The sequence below is a fragment of the Dama dama genome, chromosome 5 (assembly GCF_033118175.1).
Source record: "Dama dama isolate Ldn47 chromosome 5, ASM3311817v1, whole genome shotgun sequence".
NCBI lineage: Eukaryota > Metazoa > Chordata > Mammalia > Artiodactyla > Cervidae > Dama > Dama dama.
Window position 1 is genome coordinate 54,831,906 of NC_083685.1, and position 27,115 is coordinate 54,859,020.

At 38.1% G+C, this 27,115-nt stretch overlaps 1 protein-coding gene across 3 annotated transcripts in view; it reads right to left on the reverse strand.

Annotated features, from left to right (window-relative positions):
- The window catches only part of INPP4B (inositol polyphosphate-4-phosphatase type II B), an 851,446-nt gene that overhangs the window by 192,616 nt on the left and 631,715 nt on the right, over nt 1-27,115 (reverse strand). For all 3 annotated transcript variants that reach the window (XM_061142404.1, XM_061142406.1, XM_061142405.1), the window contains 2 exons: nt 944-1,074; nt 484-588 (listed from right to left, as the gene is read on the reverse strand). In XM_061142404.1, coding sequence (XP_060998387.1) covers nt 484-588; nt 944-1,074 — 236 coding nt within the window. The remainder of the gene's footprint in view (nt 1-483; nt 589-943; nt 1,075-27,115) is intronic.

A 27,115-nucleotide genomic window follows, 5' to 3' on the forward strand; every position in this document is an offset into this window, starting at 1 on the left:
AACTGAGTACATCAAAATACTCTACCACTTTCTGATAAATCCACTTCTCCTAGAGAAGGGTATGATCCTGTTGGTAGTCACCACTAAGTCAGAGAAACAGCCTTTCAGTCCACCTTTGGACTTTGGTTTCTCAGGATAGATACAAAATGAACCAGTCTTGTTTTACCTTTTTTTCTTATTCAAATAGTAGCACAATGGGAGGCTATTAGGAATTGCTGAACATACTTCAGGAAGCTAATACTTATTTTGTGTAGTTACTAGCAACTGAGTCCAAGCACCATATTTACAAAGTGTTGTCCAGAAACACAGCAACAAAAATACAGTGGTTTCTCTCGCAGTGTTTAAGGTCATTATCAGCTTCAATTGTTTCATCTTCATCTTTGTATAACTGCTAGAATTTTAAATTCTTCCAAAAGTCAAGCCATTTAAAGAAGTACACACCAACATGATTTGTCCATTGGAAAAATAAAACTATATCCCTACCTTTCAAATGAGGGCTGTGTACGTGCATTCTTTGCAGATGTAGATTTATTGGAACAAATTCTAATGTTTTTTCTCCTTTGCTGCTGCTTGATTTGAAAGAGGACCCTAGATGGAAAAAATTGAATATCATTAGTAAATAGGTATGTGCATGTGTGTGTGAGTGCACAAACAGGTGTTGAAAAGTCCATCTGATATAAAAGTTCAGAAGAAAAATATTTCCTGCACGAGCTGCTTTTTTTCCTCAGAAATTTAATTTAAAAAATTCTGTTACCCATAAATGATGCCATGAGGGAAAAAAGTACAATTTTTTCTTCTTTGCTTTTCATGCCAAAATGGTAGAGTTGAAAATTAAAAAAACAAAATTGGCTTTTCTACATTCATAATAATACTTATGATTGCTTTCACATAACATACATGAAACTCATTTCACTTTGAATATGTGAAGTCATTGATTTCACACCTGTTTCCTTGCTGAGTTCTGTCAGAATGTCTTGGTACATATTCAGCATTTGATCACAGTGAGTAAGGACGTTTTTTCGTAGATTGTCCCAGTGTGGAGAAAGCTCACCAAGTTCTTTTAGCTCCTGGTTTCTGTTAAGTATGGAAAGAAGAGAAAACATTGATTGTTATCTTAAATCCATCCATACAAAATGCTTTGTCAGGGTTGCCAAACTAATTGACCGACCATCCCTTTCAGGAAAACTTTGTGCTTATTAGGAAAAAATCATTTTAACACAAAGGAAGATATGAATCGTTTAGCTCACACAAAAAATTAAAAGTTCTGTATGCTCAGTCACTCAGTCATGTCTGATTTTTTGTGACCCTACGGACCACAGCCCGCCAGGCTCCTCTGTCCATTGGATTTTCCAGGCAAGAATACTGGAGTGGGTTGTCATGCCCTCCTCCAGGGGATCTTCCCGACCTGGGGATTGAACCCACGTCTTCTGCATTGCAGGTGGGTTCTTTACCACTGAGTCACTAGGGAAGCCCACGGTTCTATATATCAAGAAACAAAGTATATTTAATTTATTGACAAAAATTTCACAAAGATGGCAAAGACGTACTACCCTTAATATATAGAGAGGCCATTCAGTTTTTTTTTTTTTTTTTAAATCATACTAAACCTCAATAGAAAAATAACTAAATTCTAGGCTTTGACTATTCAAACTAAAATTATCTGGAATGAGCTATCTAACCATGTCTGAAGTTTATGTATAATATAGCTATAATTCTTTTAAAGCCCATAAATAGTATGATCAAGTATGATTTTATTGGTCTTAATTTCTGCCAAGGACAATTTAAGTAAATACTATATGCCTATATTTTGTCCCATCTTTATCAAAAGACCTAATCAAGTCATCTAGGTTTTAATTATTAACTTTTATCTAATTCTCTACCCTTTAGCCAAGTTAATTTAAATCATCAGAATGCCTTTTTAAATTATAATGATAAATGATTTAATATGCTGCTTGGTTAGATTTCTTATTCATTTCTGTAACCTTTTACCAACAACATTTTCATGAGGCTAATTTAACCAGCAATAATGAACCATCTTTGCTATTTTGGCTGTGAACCATGCTAAATACCAAGCTAATAAATTCAGAAGATGTAGAATCTTTAACATCCTGTTAAATGCACGAATAATGGATGGTGTGCAAAAATGTGACTTGCTTTCAAATTCCTGTAGCTGCTTTTGCTTTGTTTCAACAGGAATGCAATATAGTATTGCTGCATCTTCCACCTGAGGTCTTTATAATTCCTGTGAACATTAATCTCAGTCTCAACTTTTCCATAGATTAGCTTTCATCACACAACATTCACAGAGGTAATTAATCAATGGACAATTAGAGTAAGGGAAGTTCATGGCAGAAGGGGGATTAGGAGGGAAGGTTGAAGAATTAGAGAGTCAAGTTCTCTGTGTGGACTCAGATGACAGGGTGTTCAAACTCAGCACAAAGTAGCAACAACCAAAACAAACACATAATTTAAAAAGCTAAAGATACCCAAGTCTAGAAGAACTCGGGTGCTTAGGTCAAATCTGAGGTACATAGCAAATGTGATACATCAGCTTACTAGGTAAGATTTTGAGCTTTATTTTCAATATATGGTTCTAATAGAAATATTAACTTAGTATTCCTGTTTAATACTAATAAATGTACCAAGGGTTTACAATGTATGTTGTCCCTGAATCTCTATCAGAAATAATAACTATAAGGGGGAGTGGTGAGAAAGGGAAGCAGTGATTGTAAAGTCCCTGACTATGGTGTGGAATACTACAATGGAGTATACCTCCCTGCCTAAGACAAGTCTGACAGTGTGGTCTGAAAAGCTTAGTGTTCTATAGGAAGTGACTTAGGGAAGCAGGGAGGAAATCTGTAAACTGATATTTAAAATGTATTATATTACTCCAGTATGTCAAAACTTATATACAGGAATACGTAGATGAAACCTGACATTCACTGCATGTTTCTCCCAAGAAAACATTCAATAGATACACATCCTGAAAGTGACAACCAACCAGCGTAAGGTTTCTCTGCATTAAAAAAAAAAAAGTTCAAATGTAAGAGAACTATAGAATAAAGGTGTAATAAACCAGAGCAATGAAAAATGCATAAAACAAAATGGGGCAGAGGAAAAAAATCACTGTAAGTTTTTTAAAAAGAAAAATTACATTGCTTGCTAAGTCACTTTAGTTGTGTCCGACTCTTGGCGACCCTATGGACTGTAGCCCACCAGGCTCCTTTGTCCATGGGATTCTCCAGGCAAGAATACTGGACTGGGCTGCCATGTCCTCCTTCAGGGGATCTTTCTGACACAGGGACTGAACCCGTGTCTCTTACATCTCCAGAATTGGCAGGTGGGCTCTTTATCACTAGTACTACCAAAAAAAAATTACATTAATACATTAAAATAGTGAATATAATTGGGTGCACCAAAATCGGGAAGCTTTTCAATCAGGAAGGCTAGAGTTGTTTGTACCATAGTTTAATTTTGAATCGGTAAGCAAAAACTTTTGAGTTTAAGAGCCTTGCTTTCTCGAAGGCAGGGCCTGAGATCAAACAATCCCAGGACAGCCAGAGGGAGGAAAAAAGAGAAGGGTTGAAAGGAAAAAGCAAAAGCAGACATAAGGTGGTCTGTTAAGGAGCTGGGAAGAACTTCACAAGAAAACAAAGCTGGTTACTTGACCACATGGAACAACTCCAGAGAAGTCATAATGGAATTTCTCCTCTTTGGAAAGATTATCTAGGTGGAGGAAAAGTCGTTTATTTATACCAGTTCCTTACCATCTTCTTTAGTTCACTAATAAAGACCTCCATGGGGCATTAACTCCTTCATACCTCCAGTAGTATAATCTGTCTCCTCTGGGCAGCATCTGGGGAGTAATATCCCAGTGGAGACAGAACTTTCCTGGGTCTGGTCTGGAAAGCCATACAGATTCACTCTGGATATTTCCATGGCAGATATCATTGGGGTCACGACAATGGCTGGTCTTCACCTTAAGGGAGACTGATAAATTGATGGAATTAGGAGATAAAGAGACAGTGGTGGCACTGGCTGTGGCTCTCGATCGAGCAAGTGGTCAAAAGCTGAAGACATGTTGGGGGTGAGTAGGCATCAGTTCAGTTCAGTCACTCAGTCGTGTCCGACTCTGTGACCTCATGAATCACAGCATGCCAGGCCTCCCTGTCCATCACAAACTCCCGGAGTCCACTCAAACTCATGCCCATCGAGTCGGTGATGCCATCCAGCCATCCCATCCTCTGTCGTCCCCTTCTCCTCCTGCCCCCAATCCCTCCCAGCATCAGGGTCTTTTCCAATGAGTCAACTCTTCGTGGGAGGTGGCCAAAGTATTGGAGTTTCAGCTTCAGCATCAGTCCTTCCAATGAACACCCAGGACTGATCTCCTTCAGGACAGACTGGTTGGATCTCCTTGCAGTCCAAGGGACTCTCAAGAGTCTTCTCCAACACCACAGTTCAAAAGCATCAAGTTTTCGGTGCTCAGCTTTCTTCACAGTCCAACTCTCACATCCATACATGACCACTGGAAAAACCATAGCCTTGACCAGACGGACCTTTGTTGGCAAAGTCTCTGCTTTATAATATGCTATCTAGGTTGGTAATAACTTTCCTTCCAAGGAGTAAGCGTCTTTTAATTTCATGGCTGCAATCACCATCTGCAGTGATTTTGGAGCCCCAAAAAATAAAGCTTGTCACTGTTTCCACTGTCTCCCCATCTATTTCCCATGAGGTGATGAGATCAGATGCCATGATCTTAGTTTTCTGAATGTTGAGCTTTAAGACAACTTTTTCACTCTCCTCTTTCACTTTCATCAAGAGGCTTTTTAGTTCATCTTCACTTTCTGCCATAAGGGTGGTATCATCTGCATATCTGAGGTTATTGATATTTCTCCCGGCAATCTTAATTCCAGCTTGTGCTTCTTCCAGCCCAGCGTTTCTCATGATGTACTCTGCATATAAGTTAAATAAGCAGGGTGAAAATATACAGCCTTGACATACTCCTTTTCCTATTTGGAACCAGTCTGTTGGTCCATGTTCAGTTCTAACTTGCTTCCTGACCTGCATACAGGTTTCTCAAGAGGCAGGTCAGGTGGTCTGGTATTCCCATCTCCGTCAGAATTTTCCACAGCTTATTGTGATCCACAGAGTCGAAGGCTTTGGCATAGTCAATAAAGCAGAAATAGATGTTTTTCTGGAACCCTCTTGCTTTTTCAATGATCCAGCAGATATTGGCAATTTGATCTCTGGTTCTTCTGCCTTTTCTAAAATCAGTTTGAACATCTGGAAGTTCCCAGTTCACCTATTACTGAAGCCTGGCTTGGAGAATTTTGAGCATTACTTTACTAGCATGTGAGATGAGTGCAATTGTGCGGTAGTTTGAGCATTCTTTGGGATTGCCTTTCTTGGGGATTGGAATGAAAACGGACCTTTTCCAGTCCTGTGGCCACTGATGAGTTTTCCAAATTTGCTGGCATATTGAGTGCAGCACTTTCACAGCATCATCTTTCAGGATTTGAAATAACTCAACTGGAATTCCATCACCTCCACTAGCTTTGTTTGTAGTGATGCTTTCTAAGGCCCACTTGACTTCACATTCCAGGATGTCTGGCTCTAGGTCAGTGATCACACCATGGTGATTATCTGGGTCGCGAAGATCTTTTTTGTACAGTTCTGTGTATTCTTGCCACCTCTTCTTAATATCTTCTGCTTCTGTTAGGTCCATACCATTTCTGTCCCTTATTGAGCCCATTTTTGCATGAAATGTTCCCTTGGCATCTCTAATTTTCTTGAAGAGATCTCTTGTCTTTCCCATTCTGTTGTTTTCCTCTATTTCTTTGCATTGTTCACTGAGGAAGGCTTTCTTATCTCTCCTGGCTATTCTTTGGAACTCTGCATTCAAATGGGAATATCTTCCCTTTTTTTCTTTGCTTTTTGCTTCTCTTCTTTTCACAGCTATTTGTAAGGCCTCCTCAGGCAACCATTTTGCCTTTTTGCATTTCTTTTCCATGGAGATGGTCTTGATCCCTGTCTCCTGTACAATGTCATGAACCTCTGTCCATAGTTCATCAGGCTCTTTGTCTATCAGATCTAGTCCCTTAAATCTATTTCTCACTTCCACTGTATAGTCATAAGGGACTTGATTTAGGTCATTCCTGAATGGTCTAGTGGTTATCCGTACTCTCTTCAGTTTAAGTCTGAATTTGGCAATAATGAGTTCATGATCTGAGCCACGGTCAGCTCCAGGTCTTGTTTTTGCTGACTGTATAGAGCTTCTCCATCTTTGGCTGCAAAGAATATAATCAATTTGATTTTGGTGTTGTCCATGTGTAGAGTCTTCTCTTGTGTTGTTGGAAGAGGGTGTTTGCTATGACCAGTGCATTCTCTTGGCAAAACTCTATTAGCCTTTGCCCTGCTTCATTCTGTACTCCAAGGCCAAATTTGCCTGTTACTCCAGGTGTTTCTTGACTTCCTACTTTTGCATTCCAGTCCCTTATAATGAAAAGGACATCTTTTTTGGGTGTTAGTTCTAAAAGGTCTTGTAGGTCTTCATATAACCATTCAACTTCGGCTTCTTCAGCATTACTGTTTGGGGTATAGGCTTGGATTACCGTGATATTGAATGGTTTGCCTTGGAAATGAACAGAGATCATTCTGTCGTTTTTGAGATTGCATCCAAGTACTGCATTTTGGACTCTTTGAGTAGGCATAGAAAAGCACATAAACTGGGCCCAGGACAGGCAAACCTCTTGCATAATTCAGGTTCACCTGCATCATTTTATGAAATCCAGATAGCATGTAGAACAACATTCTTCATCTTCCCCAAGAAGGAAGTTCAAGTACAATCATTCCAAGTGATGGCCAGTTGCAATTCCCCAAAGATTTAAATAGAAGCAGTACACCAAGTACAATAGTTGATACTCGTCCTAATTTGGGGGGCCTTAACTGATGTTGATCACCCATCTTTTCTACCACTCATTCCAGATTTGCCTCAGACTCTACTGGCACTTCAGCTGGTCTAGGATGCTGCCTTGTGAGGTTATCTAGATCTTAATCCCAAGAGATTAGGCTCTTAGTTTTCTTTCTTTCATGGAATTTTAGTTGTGGCAGTTTCCCAATTATTTGGACATGGAACATCTCTGAGTTCTAGTCATATTTTTCTTGGCTCAGATTGTGACACAGTAGCCCTGTTTCCTCATGGTGATGAGCATAGTACCTCTTACTATCTCTCCTGGTCCATTTAGTTAGAAGTGTATGGTGGTCATATCACATGCAAAATCAATCACAACTCTCAGTTAATTTTGACTCTTACTGGGTCCTCTGATAGAACTGCCTCTGCCACTACTCTAAGAATCAGTATTCTAACTGGCAAAGTCTAAGGTTATAGGGAAAGGATATTGGGAAAGGATCTCCAAGTAGGGCATTGTGATTGGATATAAGGGCCCACCCTTTCTTCTAGAGGTGGTTATTCTGGCTATGACTGGCACAACATCTGATATGAGCTGTTGGTTTAGTATATAAACTTCATCCTGGAGGTTTTTTGCCCAAGTTGATACCTTAGCTGAGTCTTTCAAGGTGAATATTATTCCACTGTCCTATCAGGTCAATGGCTTTTTGTTGGGGGTGGGGTAGGGGAGGGGCTGAATGGAGTGCCGTGATTACAAACTCGTATTGCAGCTCATTTGATGTAGCAAAGGTCCTTTGGTTGGAGCAATGTCATGTGGGACAGCATATCATTGGATCAGGCATTCTGTGAGCCATCAGATGTGGGAGCTAGCAGTGGCATTGTGAGCAGAAAAAGCAAACACAAATTCAAACTATGTTTCATATCCCAGTATTAACTGTTGCCTTCTCCAAGGTCATAGGGATCCAACTTAATTGACCTGCCACCAAATAGTTGCTCAGTCTCCCCCACAGAATGGTACAATATTTGAGTCCACTGCCAATGTTAATGCAATGTTAATTTAGCAGTAATAGTGGCTACATCAGTCTTGGAGAGGGAGGCCATGCCTTTAGGTTCAAGTATAACCCCTGTGTCTATCACCAAGGCCATTCTATTCTTGGGTCTATTTAACAAACTGGGGTGTCTGAGAGTCTGGCTAATATCAATGGGCAGGTAATAAAGTCCATCTGGTTGTAAAGGGCCTTCTCTGCAGTATTTGTTTTCTGATGAGCATGGCTCTCAGGCATAAAGGTATTTGTGCTAACTCCTATAAGCCCATCCCCATACCCCTGTCCAGACTCCTTGAATCCAATCTTCTAGTCTGATTTCTTCCAGATCATTCACTTTGCTAATACTCAATATATATCCATGCCTGAAGCCATCTCTTTCTCTAAATGAATAACAATTACACTGTTCTTCAGATCTACCCACAGGAAGGATTTTGTCATTACTAACCTTTGTTATCTACCTAACACATCAGCCTGACCCATCTTTTTAAGCATTTGAATTCTTTCCTCCTCCATGAGTCAATCGTATGAGATCTCCCATGGGGCTATAAGTATGAACGAGAGAGAAGCATCATGAAATAGAGGTACTGACATGAGGTCGTGACATGAGACTCTGGGACAGCTCTTTATGAAACATATTCATACCTCCCAGACCTGCTTAAACTCAATTCCAAACGTATTACTCCCATCTCACAATACCTTACTCCTGTATCATAAAATGGGATCACATCAGTACCTATGTCATAATGGGCAGCTCCAGGCCAGAGCTGTGTCCCATCATCAGAAGTTTTGTCTCTTAACTAGGGTCCAGTATTAGACTGGGATGATGCAGGAGGCATCAGCACTTTTCAAAACCCTAAAGGTCTGCACTGAAACAGTCTTCTCTGGATTTGCTGAAGCTTCCCCAGGCTAAAACTATTTCTCACCACAGATACTTTGAGGCCCAAGGCTGGACCTCCATGGTCATGCACTCAAGGGCTTGCAACACAGGATCTTCTGAAAGGTTCCTGTTACTTGGGCTCTATTTGACACATTTGCTTCTCCATTAATGATTTATATGTATATGTAATAATTTATATATATATATATATACACTTTATAGAAATAAATATATATTATATAAATAAGTATATATATATATAACTACTATATATCATATACATCAAATATATATATGATATATAGTGATTATATACTTTTTTGTGTATATGACTTTTATGTATATTAATGATATGTGTATCAGAAATACAGCTCAAAAGCATAGCAATCACTTACGTACATAGATGAAAAAGGTCTTTTTGTGTATGTATATGCATGTGCTGTATTCCTGATTTTCCCCATTATTTGTCATTGAACCAACTTATGTTAGAGATGAAGCAACCCTATGTTACTCCACTGTAATTATTAGCATCTCCTTCATTTGTGAAATATCCCATTAGATAATCCAAATTATAGGATACCAGAATTAAGATATCCTTTTGATATAGACTATAAGAAAACAACTACAAACTCACACAATATCACAGTTGGAAGGAAATTTAGGAAACAGTTTGAAACCTCTTGCTTCACAGAAGGAGGCATCTAAATAGAACTGCTTGTTAGTCTAGAAGTCACTAGAATACTCTAAGACTTTTAGACTATAATCCTCATGTACACACTTTCCTCATCCCATAAAATTCTGCACTATAATGGCAAAGAAATACATAACAAATTAACAAAATAACAAACAATAAACAGTTGCTTGTTTGTTGAAGGTACTCAGAGAATATATGTTGAGTGAGTTGCGTTTACAGCCTGGACATATTGACTTTTAGAAGTACACTTATAATCTTTCATGTACTCTTAATATTAAACCTGAACTCAGGATAAGTTATAATTAGGAACTTTTACTTCTGAGTCATTCAGTTAGAATGGCATGGCACCTAGGTACCCAGTACTAATCTCTAAAATGTGTTCAAGTGTATAGTGGTGTCCAGTATTCTGAGACCCACAGATAAGGCCCCTGTGGTCCAGCCTGCATGTGCCACTTTTACCTAATAGAAATCTGGCATCCACCTTATAATTACATAGTTACCCATCTTTGCTAAGTCTTTGGTATGAATGATAAAGGTGATAAGCTCTGTAAATGTATTTTCAATTCATAGGAAAATATTTTTTAAAACACTCCTTGCCCATCTATAAATTTCATCGTTTTACTCACAGTAACAACAGCTTCTGCTTTCAAAAGCTGTGTACTGGGAAGACCCAGAGGGATGGGATGGGGAGGGAGGCGGGAGCGGGGATCGGGATGCGGAACACATGTAAATCCACGGCTGATTCATGTCAATGTATGGCAAAAACCACTACAATATTGTAATTAGCCTCCAACCAATAAAAATAAATGAAAAAAAAAAAAGCTGTCTCTTTCAATTGTTACCCTACAACAATAAAAACAAAAATTTCTGGAAAATCTCCTGTCCTGCTAGAAAACATACAATTTTTTATGAATTCCCTACTCTACTCTTACTAAAGTTCTATTTTTAAAACAAATCTTCTAGCTAGTCTCTAACTCCTTCTGATTCTCCAAGACTCTAATAGCGAGGCATGGAAAGTTGAAAAGACTGAATATTCAAATATTAATAAGCTTAGGCCGGTTACATGTTAAAGTTCTTTTGGCACTTACTGCCATCCATCCACTTTCACTTGGTTACCTACAAAAATAAAAGGCAGATTATATAAAATAAGTCTCCAAAGGAGACAGGTGATTGCTAAAGCCTACTTGAGAAATATCTAATGCTCTATGGTTCTTGACATTTCAACTGTAAAGTTTGACATTCTTGATAGTTGATGAAATATTCATACAGCACTCTGGAAATAACCTGATGGGGCACTTTTTGTCTATATGGTTTATTTCATCTTGCCTTGTTTAAACATTTCAAAAATACATGCTTTCCCTCTGCAGGAAAATTTCAAGTAGTTCCTGGCTTATGACCTGCTGAATTTTCCAAAATGTGAAACACATAATTAAATATATAACAACCTTGAAAATGCAGGCTATTAAATAACATAAAGAGAAAATGAGACCACCCCCCTCAAGAAAAAAAAACAAACCAAAGGACTCCTGGAAGAATAAAGAGGAATCACTGAACACAAAATGAGTCATATAAACTAAAAGGGAAATAACCAAACCTGCCTTACAACGTTCACATATGATGCATAAAACTTTGGAAAGATAATTAAACGGAAAAAAGTTCTGCAGACTTCCTTACTTACACCCCTGGGTGTCATGGCTAAAAGAGCAGGGAGGGTGTTGGGCAATAGAGAAGCCAAGTAAGCAAACTAACATCAGACCCTTTTCCTTACTCTAGCCACCCACCTGCTCTAACTGAATCTCTCTAATTATACAGAGCTATTAAAAACATTTCTGCTGGTAAAAAATAAAACTAGGTTTAAGACTACCAAAATAGAACAACAGTTAAAAGAGGAGAAAGTTTATCATATACTTAAAGCTTCTATTTTAAAGATAGTTTTAAAGCCTGCTGATAATGTATTTAAGAGGGGGAATTCCAACACAGGGAAATTTGCTCTGAGTCTTTGAGTCCCTGAGACTTGTCTTTGTTATCATTTTGTTCAACCACAGTCCTTAGTCCATGGAAAGTGTGTAATGTAGGCCTGCTGACTGAATGAATGAAAGGACTGCTTGCAGACTGTAGTTCTTAGATTTTTCTGATATTTGACAGAAGGTCAGAATATAAACTGACTCTGTATAGTCAAGGACCCTATAGTCAAGGCTATGATCTTCCTAGTGGTCCATACAGTTGGGAGAGCTGGACCATAAAGAAAGTAGAACACCAAAGAATTGATGCCTTCAAACTGTGGTGCTGGAGAAAACTCCTTCAAGTGCCTTGGACAGCAAGGAGATCAAATCAGTCAATCTTAAGGGAAAGCAACTCTGAATACGCATTGGAAGGATTGATGCTGAAGCTGAAGCTGCAGTATTTTGGTCATCTCATGAGAACAGCTGACTCACTGAAAGAGTCCCTGATGCTGGGAAAGATCGAGGACAGGAGGAGTAGAGGGCGTCAGAGGATGAAATGGCTGGACAGCATCACTGATGCAATGAACATGAACCTGGGCAAACTCTGGGAGATGGTTAGAGACAGGGAGGCCTGGAGTGCTGCAGTCCATGGGGTCACAAAGAGGCCGACACAACTGGGAGACTGAACAACAACAGAATATAAACTAACCCTGAAGTAGAATGCTGAGATCTACTTCAAATACAATGGACACATGTAATATATAAATGTGTCACTGTTGAGTCCTCTAACCTTATATGGCCTAGGTCTGTAACCCTGACTTCTTTAATTCTTCCTCAGGGACAGAGAAAGATTTGAAATATATCTTCATATAGTGTTTCTTACTGCAGTGGTTTATTCTGTGTGTCAGTTTGGCTGAACCACAAGGCATCAGATATTTGGTCAAGTGTATTTGCAGATGTGTCTATGAGAGTGTTTTAAATGATATTAACATTTAAATCTATAGATTGAGTAAAGCAGATTGTCTTCCCTATATTGGGTGGGTCTCATCCAATAAGTTGAAGGCTCACATAGAACAAAAGGGCTGAGCAGAAGAGAACTCCTCTGCCAGACTGATTTTGAACTCGGACATTGGCTTCTCCTGGGTCTCAAGCCTGCTGGCCTTTGGACTAAAACTATATCACAGTCTCTCCTGGGTCTCCAGCTTGCTGACTCACTCTGAAGATTTTAGGATGAGTACACACAGACACACATACACACACCTCCTACTGGTTCTGTTTCTCTAGACAATCTTGAGTAACACACTATGTGGAGATTTCATCACAAAGCTTTCTCTCTGCTTATGTAAAAGAAGTCGAGGGGTAGTGATGAGATATAACTGTCTAGAATATAGTTTAGGCTCTTTCATGACGTTTTTTACAAATACTCTGCTGACTTCAAAAGAAAAATAACCACAGAGACACTCAGCTTGTCTAAGGGACATACACAAAACATTGTTCTAGTCCTGGGGTCAAGCTCCACACGTGAGCATCTATTTTATGTGCAAACCCCCAAAAATAAACATAAAAAAATCTGGTATGTAAATTCAAAAATCTTTGATATTTTGAAAAGTAATTATTGTAAGAAAGAATGCCAAAGAATAACAGTTAATTCATTTATAAAAATGTAGTAAGACCAAATAGCCTGATAAAAGTTTATCTACCAAAGGATACAGCCCAGTAAGAAAAGCATTAACATGTTATTTGAAATTGTTATTATCTAAGCAAATAGAAATATTTTCCCACAGTGAGCTGTGTAATACCATTTTGTAAAATAAAAATAGCTACACAATTTAAATAGAGCTTTTGGTAGTTATCACACTCTAAAACTACATGTGGGTATACAGAGGTGGCAAGTTTAATAGCCACATGACTTTCATTCATTAAGTAAAATTAGACCTCAAATCAAACTTGAAAGAAGTCATAAAAATTTACCCATTAGGAAAAAAATTAAATACAAAATAGTCAATGAAGAATAGACTCCATAAATGACTGGCGGGTGGCTTCATTTCATCAAGTGGTCAGGTGATAACATAAAACTGAGTAAAGTTTGGAAAAAATGACTGGACATTCTGAGCAATAATTTACTCTGGATCTTGCTTGCCATTAAAATAAGTGGCTGTGGTATTATACACTCAAGGTAACTATAGGAATTAGTTGTAATCACAGAATCTGTTTGTATCTGATAACCAGCCAAGTTCTATAATTTAATTTTAGGTAACTTCATTAGAAAAAGAATGAGGAGTGATGAGCATGTTTTATTCCATCCTGAGAGTCTATTTTCTGTTCCTGATAAAGGTGATTTGGTGTTTATTTACTTCTAAATAACATCTCACTTACCCTCCGAAGTTTGTCAAACACATTTATTATTATTATTATTTTTTTTTTTTATTTCTTAAAGCTCAGCATTCCACTTATACTTAAAGTGATGGCATATTCTCTGAAATTTATCCTAAATCCCACATATACTAATACATGTCTTTTCATTTTGGGTAGCCAGGAAAATTACTAACTGTACCTGAAAGGTTAGTAAAGCAAGAACTTGTGCTCACAGTATCATTATCTTTCCATTAGTCCTACCCATTCTTTTAGAAAGTGTAAACATTTGTGGGTATTACCCCTGTGAATTCTCACCCCTGCATCTGGAATGTAGATGTCCCTAGTTCAGTTTCAGAAAGTGAAAGAAAGTGAAAGTGAAGTTGCTTAGTTGTGTCCAACTCTTTGTGACCCCATGGACTGTAGCCTGCCAGGCTCCTCTGTCCATGGGATTCTCCAGGCAAGAATACTGGAGTGGTTTGCCATTTCCTTTTCAGAGGTATATGGTAATCCAAGAGGTTCCACAAAGTTCTTGGCAGCAGAGCTCTCTGAGGGACACCATGAGGTTTACCAGGTCATCAAGGTTACTTTGGTATAGAATGTGTCTCTTTCCTTTTTCTTAAAACAATCCTCAGATATAATTGCTTCAAAGTCCAGACTAAACAAAATAAAAAGTTCATTCCCACTAGGCACATTTCAAGGGCTCAACAGTCACATGGCTATCAGAGTAGGCAGTGCAGTATAGAACATTTCCACCATCGTGGAAGTTACAGTAAACAACACTGCTCTAGACAAATGAGAATTTAAGTGAGCAGAGCAGTGGCTTGTCTGATGCCATATTGCGAGGAAGTGGCAGAATCAAGACTTGTACCACAAGGTCTTGTGAATGCAAATCTTGTCCTCTTTTCAATCCCTAGTGAGTATGATTTCCTCAGCAGCTAAAAGGTAAAGAATCTGTCTGCAATGCAGGAGAGGCAGGATCGATCCCTGGGTCAAGAAGATCCCCTGGAGGAGGAAATGGCAACTCACTCTAGTGTTCTTGCTGAGAAAATCCAATGGACAGAGGAGCCTGACTGACTGTGGTCCATGGGGTCACAAAGAGTCGGACACAACTGAAGCGAATGAGCAGACAGGCATGATTTCTCTGAAGAAAGTTATTCTGCCATAGAAGGACAACATGGGAATCTCCCATGTGAGGGACTCATCTGAACGTCACTTTCACCCAGGTCAACAAAGCTGGTGCAAATAGTTTGCTCAAGTATGCACTTACCAGACAGCCTTGGCTACCAGAAATGTTAGAATCTCAAACAACTGAACAAAACTCTTATATATTTTTTAACAAATATTTACGTAGTGCTTATTACACTTATTCATGCCAAGTATGATAATAAGAACTTTACAAATGTTCACTCATTCTATATGCATAACAGTCCAGGGAAGTAGCTATTATTATTATTATTACTATACTTATTTTACAAATGAGGAGACTGAGACTCAAGGAAGATCAGTAATCTACTCAAAGTCATTCAGATAGTAAGCAGCCAAGTTGGGATGAAACCCAGTGTTTAGGGAGGATGCCCATGTTTTCAACACTGTTAGAAAGACCCTCCACTAGAAACAGCACAATCTCATTCTCACTAGATATCACAGCAAGAACATATATCTGTATACCTTCAACTTGGGGAAAAAAAAAACAAGAAAACCTTCTGCATTTTGGTGTCAATGACACAGCTTGATATCAGCCCTCTTATTCTTTACATTAAATTCCAGTGAGCAGCAAGAAAGGAGGATTTTATGTTATTAGTGCTCTTCACTAAAGATGCTACTGCTCGTGATCCTCGATGAGTGCGGTCCAACAGAACTCTGTGTGATGGGACTGTTCCAAAGTTGTGCTATTTAATTGTGATGGTTACTATCCATAGGTGACTACTGAGCACTTAAAATGTAACTAAGGTGATGGGAAAACTAAATGTTTAATTTCATTTCATTTTAACAAATTTTAACTTAAGTTTAAATAGCCACTGGCTCAATTAAGAGCCACAGAGGGCTCTAGTTTTTCTTCTAAACCTTGTGCCTGACCACTATGTACTGCAAGAATGACTTCAGTCATGCAGATCAGAATGTTTGAATTATTCTACACACCTTACTCCCCGATATAATCCATCACTAAACTCTGCTGAGTTCAGCTCATTAAAAAAAAAAACAAAAACTAAAATGTTTGTACATTTCACCATCTTCCCCCAACCACCAAGGTCTTAGCCACCATCATGATAAGCCTAGGCAACCACAAATGCCCTAAACTGTTTTACCTCTACACACTTCTCTGCCTTTTTCTAACTGTAATCATGTCATTCTCTCACAATTTCAGTTGTTCCTGGGAGAAGATTACATTCCTGAGTTTCTTATACGCCAGGTATTATGCTAGGTTCCAAGAATAGTACAAAAAGAAAATTGACAAGTTCTTCCTTTTCTGTGTCCCAGGAGGCCCTAACTAATCTGAAGCCTGACTATCATTCCAAAATCACTCTCAACTCTAAATACACAAGTTTTCTGGGAGAAGGCATGCCCAGTCCATTTTTCTGACCACTTGGAATTTGTAATGCCGTACAGTAAACATATACATGAGGTATGCTAAGTTGGTAAACTAAAGGAGATTACAAATATATTATAGACTCAGTTTTCTATCTGAAACACTGTTAACATTCAGGCAAGATAAAAACAGTGATAATAGTTTTGATATATTGCATGTCTCCTGTGTATATGGGGCTTCCCTGGTGACTCAATGGTAAAGAATCTTCCTGCCAATTCAGGAGATGTGAGTTCGACCCCTGGGTTGGGAAGATCCCCTGGAGAAGAAACTGCAACCCAGTCCAGTATTCTTGCCTGGGAAATCCCATGGACAGAGGAGCCTGGTAGACCACAGTCCACTGGGTCTCAAAGAGTCAGACAGGTCTTAGCACCTGAGTATGCACGCACAAGAGTGGTTTCTGCATATTAAAGCCCTTTGTACATATGTGGGCTTCCCAGGTGGCACAGTGGATAAAGAATCTGCCTGCCAATGCCAGAGATACAAGAGACTTGGGTTTGATATTTGGGCAGGGAAGCTCCCTTGAAAGAGGGCATGGCAACCTACTCCAGTATTCCTACCTGGAAAATCCATGGATAGAGGAGCCTGGTGGGCTACAGTCCAAGGGGTCACAGAGAATCTGGCATGACTGAGCAACTGAGCATGTATGCATGCATGCATGTACATATATACCAGTCATTTTTCATCAACAGCTCATTTTAAACCTCACAATAATTTTGTGTATTTATTATTTAATCCTTTATTTACAGTTGAGGAAACTGAATATTAGGGCATTTACATAAATTGTGGGTTTGGAAGAGTCAGATTTCAAATCCAGAGTTGCACTTATACACACACATACACACACACACACAACAAATACTGTAGTCATTAAGTGCTAGAGTTTCTTGATTATTCACTTAATTACTACACTAGCCTTTCAGGACAAATGATAACATTGTCTAAAAAGTGATACAGAATGAAAATTGAGAGATTAAGTAATTTTCTAAAATTATAAGTGTGTATCAAATGGTAGATACAGAGATTGTGGACTTATTATTATTCCAATTCTGTGGTTGTATCATCACAACACACACTCTCCCCTACTCAATCCATGTGAAGGAAAGAATCCTGGTACAATGGGCAAACATGCTTCTGAATGAGTTTTGCCTTATTTGTCCCAGAAGGGTTATTATTACAATAGCAAACAGCAAAATAAAACACATATTTCTATCACCAGCTTGGTGATACTAAGCACTCTCCAGGACCTCTCATTAAATGATACCAAGAATCCATAATGATGAACTTAATGGCACACAGCATCTGTCCTCAAAACTAGGAGTTGGTAGAACAAATGTGCTTTCTATGATAAATAATATACCACATGGTATTCCAACTGTGCATCAGCATTGCATGAAGAAAAATGAGCAGAAGAAATAACACTAATCAGGTAGGAGTCAATAATGGAGTCCTGACGGGATATTTTTATGCATCATTGTTAGATCTTTAGGACTTCAGATTTTTCTCAGAGAAAGCAAGCAAGAGAGACAAGAAGAAACATAAAGATAAAACAGAAGAGATAAAACATCTATGAGATTCATCAGCTTGAGGTTTATTTGTTATCTATGAAACCTAAACAGTATAGCTGCTCCTATTGCTTTTCCCATTAATCACTGTTTCTTTCAGGTCAGTAAGGATTTTCAGCGTGCCTCTATTTTATCCAAGTATGCAAATATCAATAGACTCTCAAAAGTTATATGCTTCAGCCAGGCCAAAATAAACAAAGTATAGCTGAAACTGGAGATGTGGGTAGACAGTAAGGAGCCCTAGCTTGCCTTGTAGGCTGGGTAAAGGGGAAACCTAGTGTGGTGAAAAATTTTGAAAAACAGTACATAAATTATACTTGAGATGGTTTAATTCCATGGACAGAGTAGCCTGGGGGACTACAGTCTATGGGGTTGCAAAGAGTTGAACAGACTGGGCTACTAACACACATACAGGCACAACCATGTTCAGTGAACAGGGTGGCTCGCTATGTGGTAAAATTCTACTGTAAAACTTTTTGTGCAATGAGGATATTTCTGAAGTAGAATTTATCTGAATACATTTTAGTTCTAGCTCATAATTCCTAGCGAATGCTTTCAACATTTCTTAAATGGCAGCCCTGTAGCATTATCAGCTTGAAATCATGTGAACCTTTTTGAATACAATAGTCACAAAATATTTTTAAGATAAGGTGCAAGATCAGAAAATTAAAAATCTTCAGCATTTCTTTCAAATTTTATATAATGCTTAGAAAATCCATTTAATAGTATATGGTAATATTTAAGTGAGCATATATTAACAGAACATGTCTCTGAAATGTAACTTGGTGCAGCAAACAGGCTTAAACCTGGGATTTCAAAGTATATTACTATTATTTGCATATATAAGAATATATATTTGCATATATAAGAATATATTGTATTCAAGAAATAGATTTAAGATTAGATATTCAATAGATAGATACACTTGTCATAGGTCGGTAATATGGCTCAAAAAGTGAAGCGTATAGAATATTTGAAATATACAGTATTGAACAAAAAGGTGTTTATCTTCATTGGCAAAAAATATTTTATTATCATGAATTTAGTATATGTACAATATTTACAAACGCTAATACCTAAGAGAAAGCACTCACATTCTCTCAAAGAAGTGCTAGGAAAACTTTCATTTAAAGATGTTATGTCCCAAATTATATCACATTTTTCCTACTAAAACGTTTGGTCCATATGTTTTATAGTCTATTTATAGGATTGTACCTCTGCCTAGTACACACAAAGGTTTATGTCTTAAATAAGACCTAAGAAAGTCTTAAAGTTAATTGTCATAAATTATTCCTATCCTTTCTTTTAGACTCTCGAAATTATACACAAGGAGTTTCACTCCTTCCTTACCCCTGGGACCGATGAAAAAAAATATACAAAGAGAAGAAATGAAGCAGGAGAAAAGGAGAAAAACACATGATATAAATCAAAATAATTTTTTCCTAGGGAGTTTTATGGACCATGAGGTTCATCTTCACTGAAATACTTCATTTCTTAAAACACTGTACCATAATAAGTTTTTAAACATCATACTATAATGTAGAAAAGTATACATTTTTGACAAAACACTCGATGACCACCCAAACCTCCCATCTAAACATACGCATGTGTACATCATCATTTAATATGGTATGTGTAGCTGTCATAGAGCTTCAATGCCACAAGTTCCATCATGTCCTCTAGTAACTACATATTTCAACGTAGACTAAGCACAGCAAACTTTCGAAGTAGCACAAAATCCAAAGATAATACTCAACATAAAATACATGGCAACACTAAAACAAGCTATAAAAATTTTATAGGTGGTAGTTTGGCAAGACCTACATAACTTGCTGCATTCAACCCATGTTGAGGGACTGTAAAACCTGAGGCATGATAAACACAGGCAAAGGTGCACATAAAGACGCACACAAGTGCACATGTACCTTCTATGTATTTAGGATCTCTGCGCTGCCTTCAACATGTCACTCTCTCCTTTTCTCTCCATTATAATAACTCCAGAGTAAACCAGTGGTCTTCCCCCCACCCCACATCCTTCAAGGAGGCTAGGTCAAAGAACTGGGCTGCTTTACAATGCCACATCCCTTATACATCATGATTATGGAGTCATTTAGTAAACTCCTTAGAAGCACGGTGTTATACTGATACTTGGTAATAAGAACCTCCCCCTCTTTCCTTCCCAACACATAATTTCAGTCTAGCTTTCAAGAGGTTACACATGAAGGCTGTCTCCTTGATACTCCTGCTGGAAATCGGCATTATTACAACATTTTCAAACCAATTAGGTGAGTCTGTAAAGAGAACAGTGAATTTTTCTTATTGTTTATTTTTTTTAATTGCTCAGCTGGTAAAGAATCCGCCTGCAATACAGGAGACTGGTTTGATTCCTGGGTCAGGAAGATCCCCTGGAGGAGGGATAAGCTAACCACTCCAGTATTTTTTTTTTTTTTTTTTGCTTTAAAATATTGGAATTTATTACATATATATTTATACATACAAATATATATAAGTGGAATTTATACATATACATATATATTACATATATAATGCATTTGTTAAGAGATCATCTAGATACCGTTATAGGTTAAGAATTAAATATATATAATGCATTTGATAAGAGATTTTCTAGATCTCATTTGTTTCTATTCAGACAGCAAACATAAAGAAATCATAGAGAAATTAAGGTGATACATAGCATAGGGCAAGGGGAGTCAGGAGTCTGGAAACGGGAGGCAGGTTTCGATGAGGGTGGTCAGCGTGGGTCTCATGGAGAAGGTGACAGGGGGGGCAAAATCTTTAACATCTAAAGAAAGAATGTTCCAGGCAGAGGACCATAGGTGCAAAGGGCCAAAGGCAGTACCTGTGTTCAATGGAGGGGCACGGCCAGGGGGTGGAGCAAAGTGAGTGGGGGAGAAAGCAAGAGAGGAAGTCGGAGAAGTCATAGAGAGATAATGATCACATAAGGGCTTATGTCTCAGGCCTCCGACTCCAAATCCAGAGTTATTTTTGCCATTTGCCCTAGAAGAAATCAGAAGGAGCGCTCGGCATCGAGAAACAATCATTACAGTTAAAGATGAAGTCCACATAAGAAAGTCTGGATGCCATTTAGATTCTAATTATTTCCATATTCCACTCATTAACTGTGTAAGTGAAAGCAACTTACACAGGAGACACCACTCCAGTATTCTTGGGCTTCCCTGGTGGCTCAGATGGTAAAGAATCCCCCTGTAATGCGGGAGACCTGGGTTTGATCCCTGGGTTGGGAAGAACCCCTGGAGAAGGGAAAGGCTACCCATTCCAGTATCCCTGCCTGGAAACTCTCATGGACAGAGGACCCTGGTGGGCTACAGCCCATGGTGTCACAAAGAGTCGGACACGACTGAGCGACTAAGCACAGCACATACAATGTCATGTTAATTTCCTTTATAATTTAATTTTTATTATTTTTCAGCCACAATCATGCAGCATGCTGGATCTTAGTTCTGCAACCAGCAATTGAACCCGTGCCTCCTGAGATGCAAGCATGGAGTTTTAACCGCTGGCCCACAAGGTGAGTCCTGGGTTACTTTCAGGTATATAGCAAAGTGATGCCGTTTTATATATATACATACAGTTATTTTAGATTTGTTTCCATTATAGGCTACTATAAGATATTGACCATAGTCTCCTGTGCTATACAGTAGGTCCTTGTGGTTTACCTATTTTATATATGGTAGTGGGTATATGGTAATCCCAAACCCCTAATCACCCCACCGTGATACACCCCTTGGTAACTGTAAATTTGTTTCCTATGTCTGTGAGTCTATTTCTGTTTCGTAAATATGTTCATTTGTATCATTTATCCATAAAAAAGTGAACCATAGATTTTGAGGAAGCAAGGTCACCAGCAGAAAAGCCATAATAGATTGTTAAACTATCACAGGGGAGAAATGATGGTGGTTGGGATTTGAACGGAAGGAGTGAAAATGTAAAAAATAAATGAATTTAAGAGCAATTGTGGAATTAGAAAGATGAGAAATTGACACTTGAATGTGAATGTGGATAGATGTAGTGAGACAAGATAAAAATATTTATACTTTACATTTCTGCATTAAACTGTTGAAGAGTGAATGTTATTTACTAAGATAGAAACTAATTGAGGGAGAATAATTTAAAGGGAAAGACATGGCAAAAAATCAAGAATCTCTCTTATGGATGCTGTCATGAGAACACAGTAAGTCCATCCTCATTTACTACACATTTTCTTGAAGAAGGAAGAAAACTTAAATTCTAAATAGCTGGAAATTTTCCTAAAAAACAGAGTCATCCAAATTTTTTTTTTTAATTTGAAGGAGAGATAAATTTAGAATAGACTTTGATGTTCAGACAGAAAGTAAACTCTAAACAAGAAGAAATCAAGATAAAGCTAACTGGCAGTCTAAGTAGTTTTTACTATTTGTACAAGTTATTGTCAAATGGTAAAGAATCTGTCTTAAATGTATGAGACCTGGGTTCAATCCCTGGGTCAGGAAGATGCCCTGGAGAAGGGAATGGTTATCCACTCCAATACTCTGGCCTGGAGAATTCCACGGACAGAGGCGCCTGGAGGCTACAGTCCATGGGGTCACAAAGAATCGGACGCAGCTGAGCGACTAACTTTCTCTCAGAGGTTATCTCATTTGTTTTCTATTGCTGTGTAACAAATTATATTCTAAATACACCATCCAGAAATAATCTTTGTTTATGTTAGTGTGCATATTACTAGTAGTTCAGTGTATTACTAGTCTGTTTTCCTTCTAATTTATTTATGTATCAATCAAAATTAAGATGTCATAAGTTTGAATAATTAGTAGACTGCATTTTTAGCATTATATAGTAGATTCACAGGTTATTCATAATACAACTCAGATGCGGAAGGAAAATTAACCATGGTACGGGGTCATGATAGTTGTGGGGACCAAAAATCTGCTTTCCAGTGAGGCTGATGAAAATGTGAGTAGATGTAGAAAATAAAGACACAGTATTTCTTCTGGGTAGTGGGTTGAGAGTGATTTACTTTTTACTTTTTATATTTTCTATATTCTCACTGTTGTCTATAGTGAACATATTTTATGGAAAAAATGTACCATATAGTTTACATATTTGTAAAATATGGCTTCAAGAGCAAAGAAGCAGGAAATTGCTAAGTCCACAAGCCTTTCTTCATAGCAGTAAACATAACTTGATATCTATAATTTCTTGCTTGTGAATTTTTTGGACCTAAACTGTAATATCAAACTCAATGTATAGTGTTGTGGAAACCCTTCACAGCCAATGCAAAGGCAGTTAGGCAGCTGAACTTGAACTCAGAAGGCATTAATGCTTAGACGTATTAGAGGGAGGCCCCAAAGAATTTAAACTCTATCACTGCCCTCAGACTCTGTGTGTGTACAATCTCAAATTTAATAAGTGATTCACCTTGAGATCAATGCATACTAAGAGACTAATAGCAAGAGAGGTTTTAGAAGGCTGTTGCATGCGATGACAGACACTGTGGGTGATGGAGTAGCTGTTGCACCATTATGTCCCTGATGACATTTACACTCCATGTCATGATGGGTGGGATACATAACATTTTCCTCTTTATAATTATAGGTATGCATTATGCAAGGAGGTGAACCTGCACACACACGGTCCCTGCAAACAGAGTCACACTTAGTCTGTTAAGTGTATACCAAGCTTGAAATAATAAAAATAATAACATGCTTACATGTATGAGTGGGATATCATTCTTATTGAGCTAAGTAATTTATGAACTACTAATAATCCCTTGTCTTTAAGACAATTGTGACTAGACATATACTTAATACCCCTTTAATTTCCTACTTTACTTGCTATTTTCTTTTATAATTAAATCCAAACTCAAACTCAGGAAATCTCTACTTGCAAGTTTACGAAGCTGATGTCAATCAGAGTAGTCTTTTCAATTTTCCCTTTTCTACCCCCTTGGTAAATGAAGGGAAGTCATGTAACAAAATATTCAAATAATACCCTAAACACTCCTCTGTGTGTGTGTGTATGCTAAGTCACGTCAGTTGTGTCCGACCCTTTGGGACCCTATGGACTGTAGTCCACTAGGCTTCTCTGTCCATGGGATTCCTCAGGTAAGAATATGGGAGAAAGTTGCCATGCCCTCCTCCAGGGGATCTTCCCGACCCAGGAATTCAACCCATGCTTTTCTTATGTCTCCTGCATTGGCAGGCAAGTTCTTTACCATTAGCGCACCTGGGAAACCCAAACACTCCTATAGGGAGATGGCAAAAACACACCAACTTGAAGTTGTAGAGAAGTTTACATCGAGTATGAAAACAGAGATTGCAAGAGTCAATGGATTATGAAAGAAAGTGTAAGATTTTTTAAATCCAGATTTTCACAGAAGGCGAGGGCTTACAATCTTTGTAAATTCATCATCTTGGTAACTGAGAGGGAACAGCTCACCTTTGCAAAATGTTTATTTTGGTTCTTTAAGGAAAAATTTTTGTGACCCCTGTTATACAGCTAAATTCACACTGTATTTACTAACTTTCCTTAAATAAAAGAGAGATAAATGAAAAGGAGAGGAAAAAATATCATATATCTATGACTGTGTGTGTGTCTATCCATCTACAACTATCTCTATGCATCCACAAAGCCTATGCAGAAGAAAATATAAAAAGGGACTTAATGGCAGCTTTTATCTGCTACTCATTTACTTACTGCTCTTCACCAACTAAAATGATATAATTTAGTTAATGGTTATTTTAAAGATTCAGGAAATAATTATTTCTGTTCCTTAGCAATGAAAATGACCATAATATAAAGTTGCCCTGGCAACTTATTTTTCTCTGTTGAAGAAAAGACTCCAAGCTTTTTTAAAAAAATGACTCTTTCATTAGAGATTTCCAAGCTAAAAATGAAGCATTTTGCACCCTTTGCAAGCGCTGAAAGATAAGGGCACAATGGCACCCACAGCCTTCGTCAAACAAGGTAAGGAGACCCGTTAAAGTTGTGCGGTTGGTAGGAAAGTTGAGGCAAGTGAAATACTTTCTAGGATGTGCGTGAGACTAGGGTTAAAAGAAGCCATCTGCAGCACCATGGATGGACCCAGAGATGGTCACACAGAGTGACGTATGCCAGAAAAACAGACATTGTATGGTACCACTTACATGCGGAATCTAGAGAAACAGTACAGATGAACTTATTTATAAAAACAAAATACAGTCACAGATATAAAAAACAGGGAAACCAGTCACAGATATAAAAAACAGGGAAGCCCCAAAACACTTGATTACCAGGGGGAGAGGGGAGAGGGATAAATTGGGAGGTTGAGACTGACGTACAGACACTGCTATGCATTAAAAAGAAACCAATAACAACATACTGTAGACAGCACAGTACTCTGTAATGACCTATGTGGGATAAAAATCTAAGAAAAGAGTGGATATATGTATATGTAAAACTGATTCACTTTGCTGTACAGAAGAAACACAACATTGGGAATCAACTATGAAAGTGAATGTGCTAGTAGCTCAGTCTTGCAAACTCTTTGCAACTCCATCAACTGTAGCCCGCCAGGTTGCTCTGTCCATGGAATTCTCCAGACACAAATACTGAAGTGGGTTGACATTCCCTTTTCCTGGGGAACCTCCCAACCCAGGGATTGAACCCAGGTCTCCTGCATTACAGGCAGATTCCTATCTGAGCCACCAGGGAAGCTCTATCAACAACACTCAATTAAAAATAAAAAAAAAAAAAAAAGAGGCCAAGAAAAGAACTTCGGAGTAAAGTTCTTTTTAGGTTGGAGATTCCACCCAACCAAGAAAAAAGTCTCAAATTCTTTTGTAGGATAATGTCCTATTCTTACATTCTTAATTTGTTATATTCCGCATATTAATTTTATAGAATAATATAATGATTACAGTGTATTATAAACATAATAATTTAAAATATTTTATCAGTTGGATGGCATAAGTAAATCTTCAAGGGCAGATTTTTTAAGAAAGTTTGCTGGATGATATTTTCTGTGCTTTATAAGTATGCCATTTCCACTGTCTTCATTCCTAAAAAATATTATAACCAGACCCTATATAATAAAGTGGAGACATAGCCTTTTTCTCTCAATAATCAGTAGATATTACTCCATAGACTTCTGCAGAGAAATATTAAGGTTAGCCTAATTTTCTCAACAGCATGTAAAGAAATAAAAACTGCATACGTTTTCTTTCAAGATTTTTGCATAAATTATTCTTTCCCCAAAATGCAAAAATTTTCTGGTAGTTTCCAGCTTTTTGTCCTAAACATCTAACATCTTCCCTCTCATCATTTTGAACGTTTTCCCACCTTTGTTTAGTATTTGAGAAGAACTCCTATTTGTGTTCCACATCTCTGATGTGATTTCTCAGTGTCAAATCTGTTCTGATTCTGGATTTTTTTTGCCTGTTGCATTTTAAATTTTCATTATTCTCCATTATTTCTTTCTTCTCAGCAATTTTCCCAAAGGTGATTTTTTTTTTTGGTCATGCTGTGAAGCATGCAGGATCTTTGTTCCCTGGCCAGAGATTGAACCCAGGCCTCCTGCATTTAGAGCACAGAGTCCTAGAGTCTTAACCACTGGACCACCAGGGAAGTTAAAAACGTGATGGCCCTTAATTTAGATGGTTCTGATTCCTTTTCATAATAGGCATCCCTCCTTACATTCTACTGAGATCACTAGCCAGTTTTCTTACAATTTTTTCCTATTTCTCTTTTGAATCTTCAGTATGACTTTCTCCCTACATTTCTTAAGAAAATATTAAAGATTCATTGTTGAATTTTTTCCAACACATTTGAATAATAGGAGATTTACACAAAAAAGGTGCAATGTAGGGAGAAAAAGATGGCAGAGGAGTAGGTGGATGTGGAGTAGCTCTCTCTCCACGGATACATCAGGAATACAGCTTCAGACACAATAGCGCATGCAGAACACAAGCTGGGAGCAGACAGGAGTACCTGAGCAGTGGAAAAGAACATACAGAACCACGCAGAACTCGGTAGGACAAGGAGCTAGGGGGAAAAACAGGAGTGCTAGTAGGACTGGACCTGCCCTCAGTGGGAGGGGGAACTGAAGCAGGGGTCTGATCCCCACATCGGGGCAATTGTCTGAGTCAG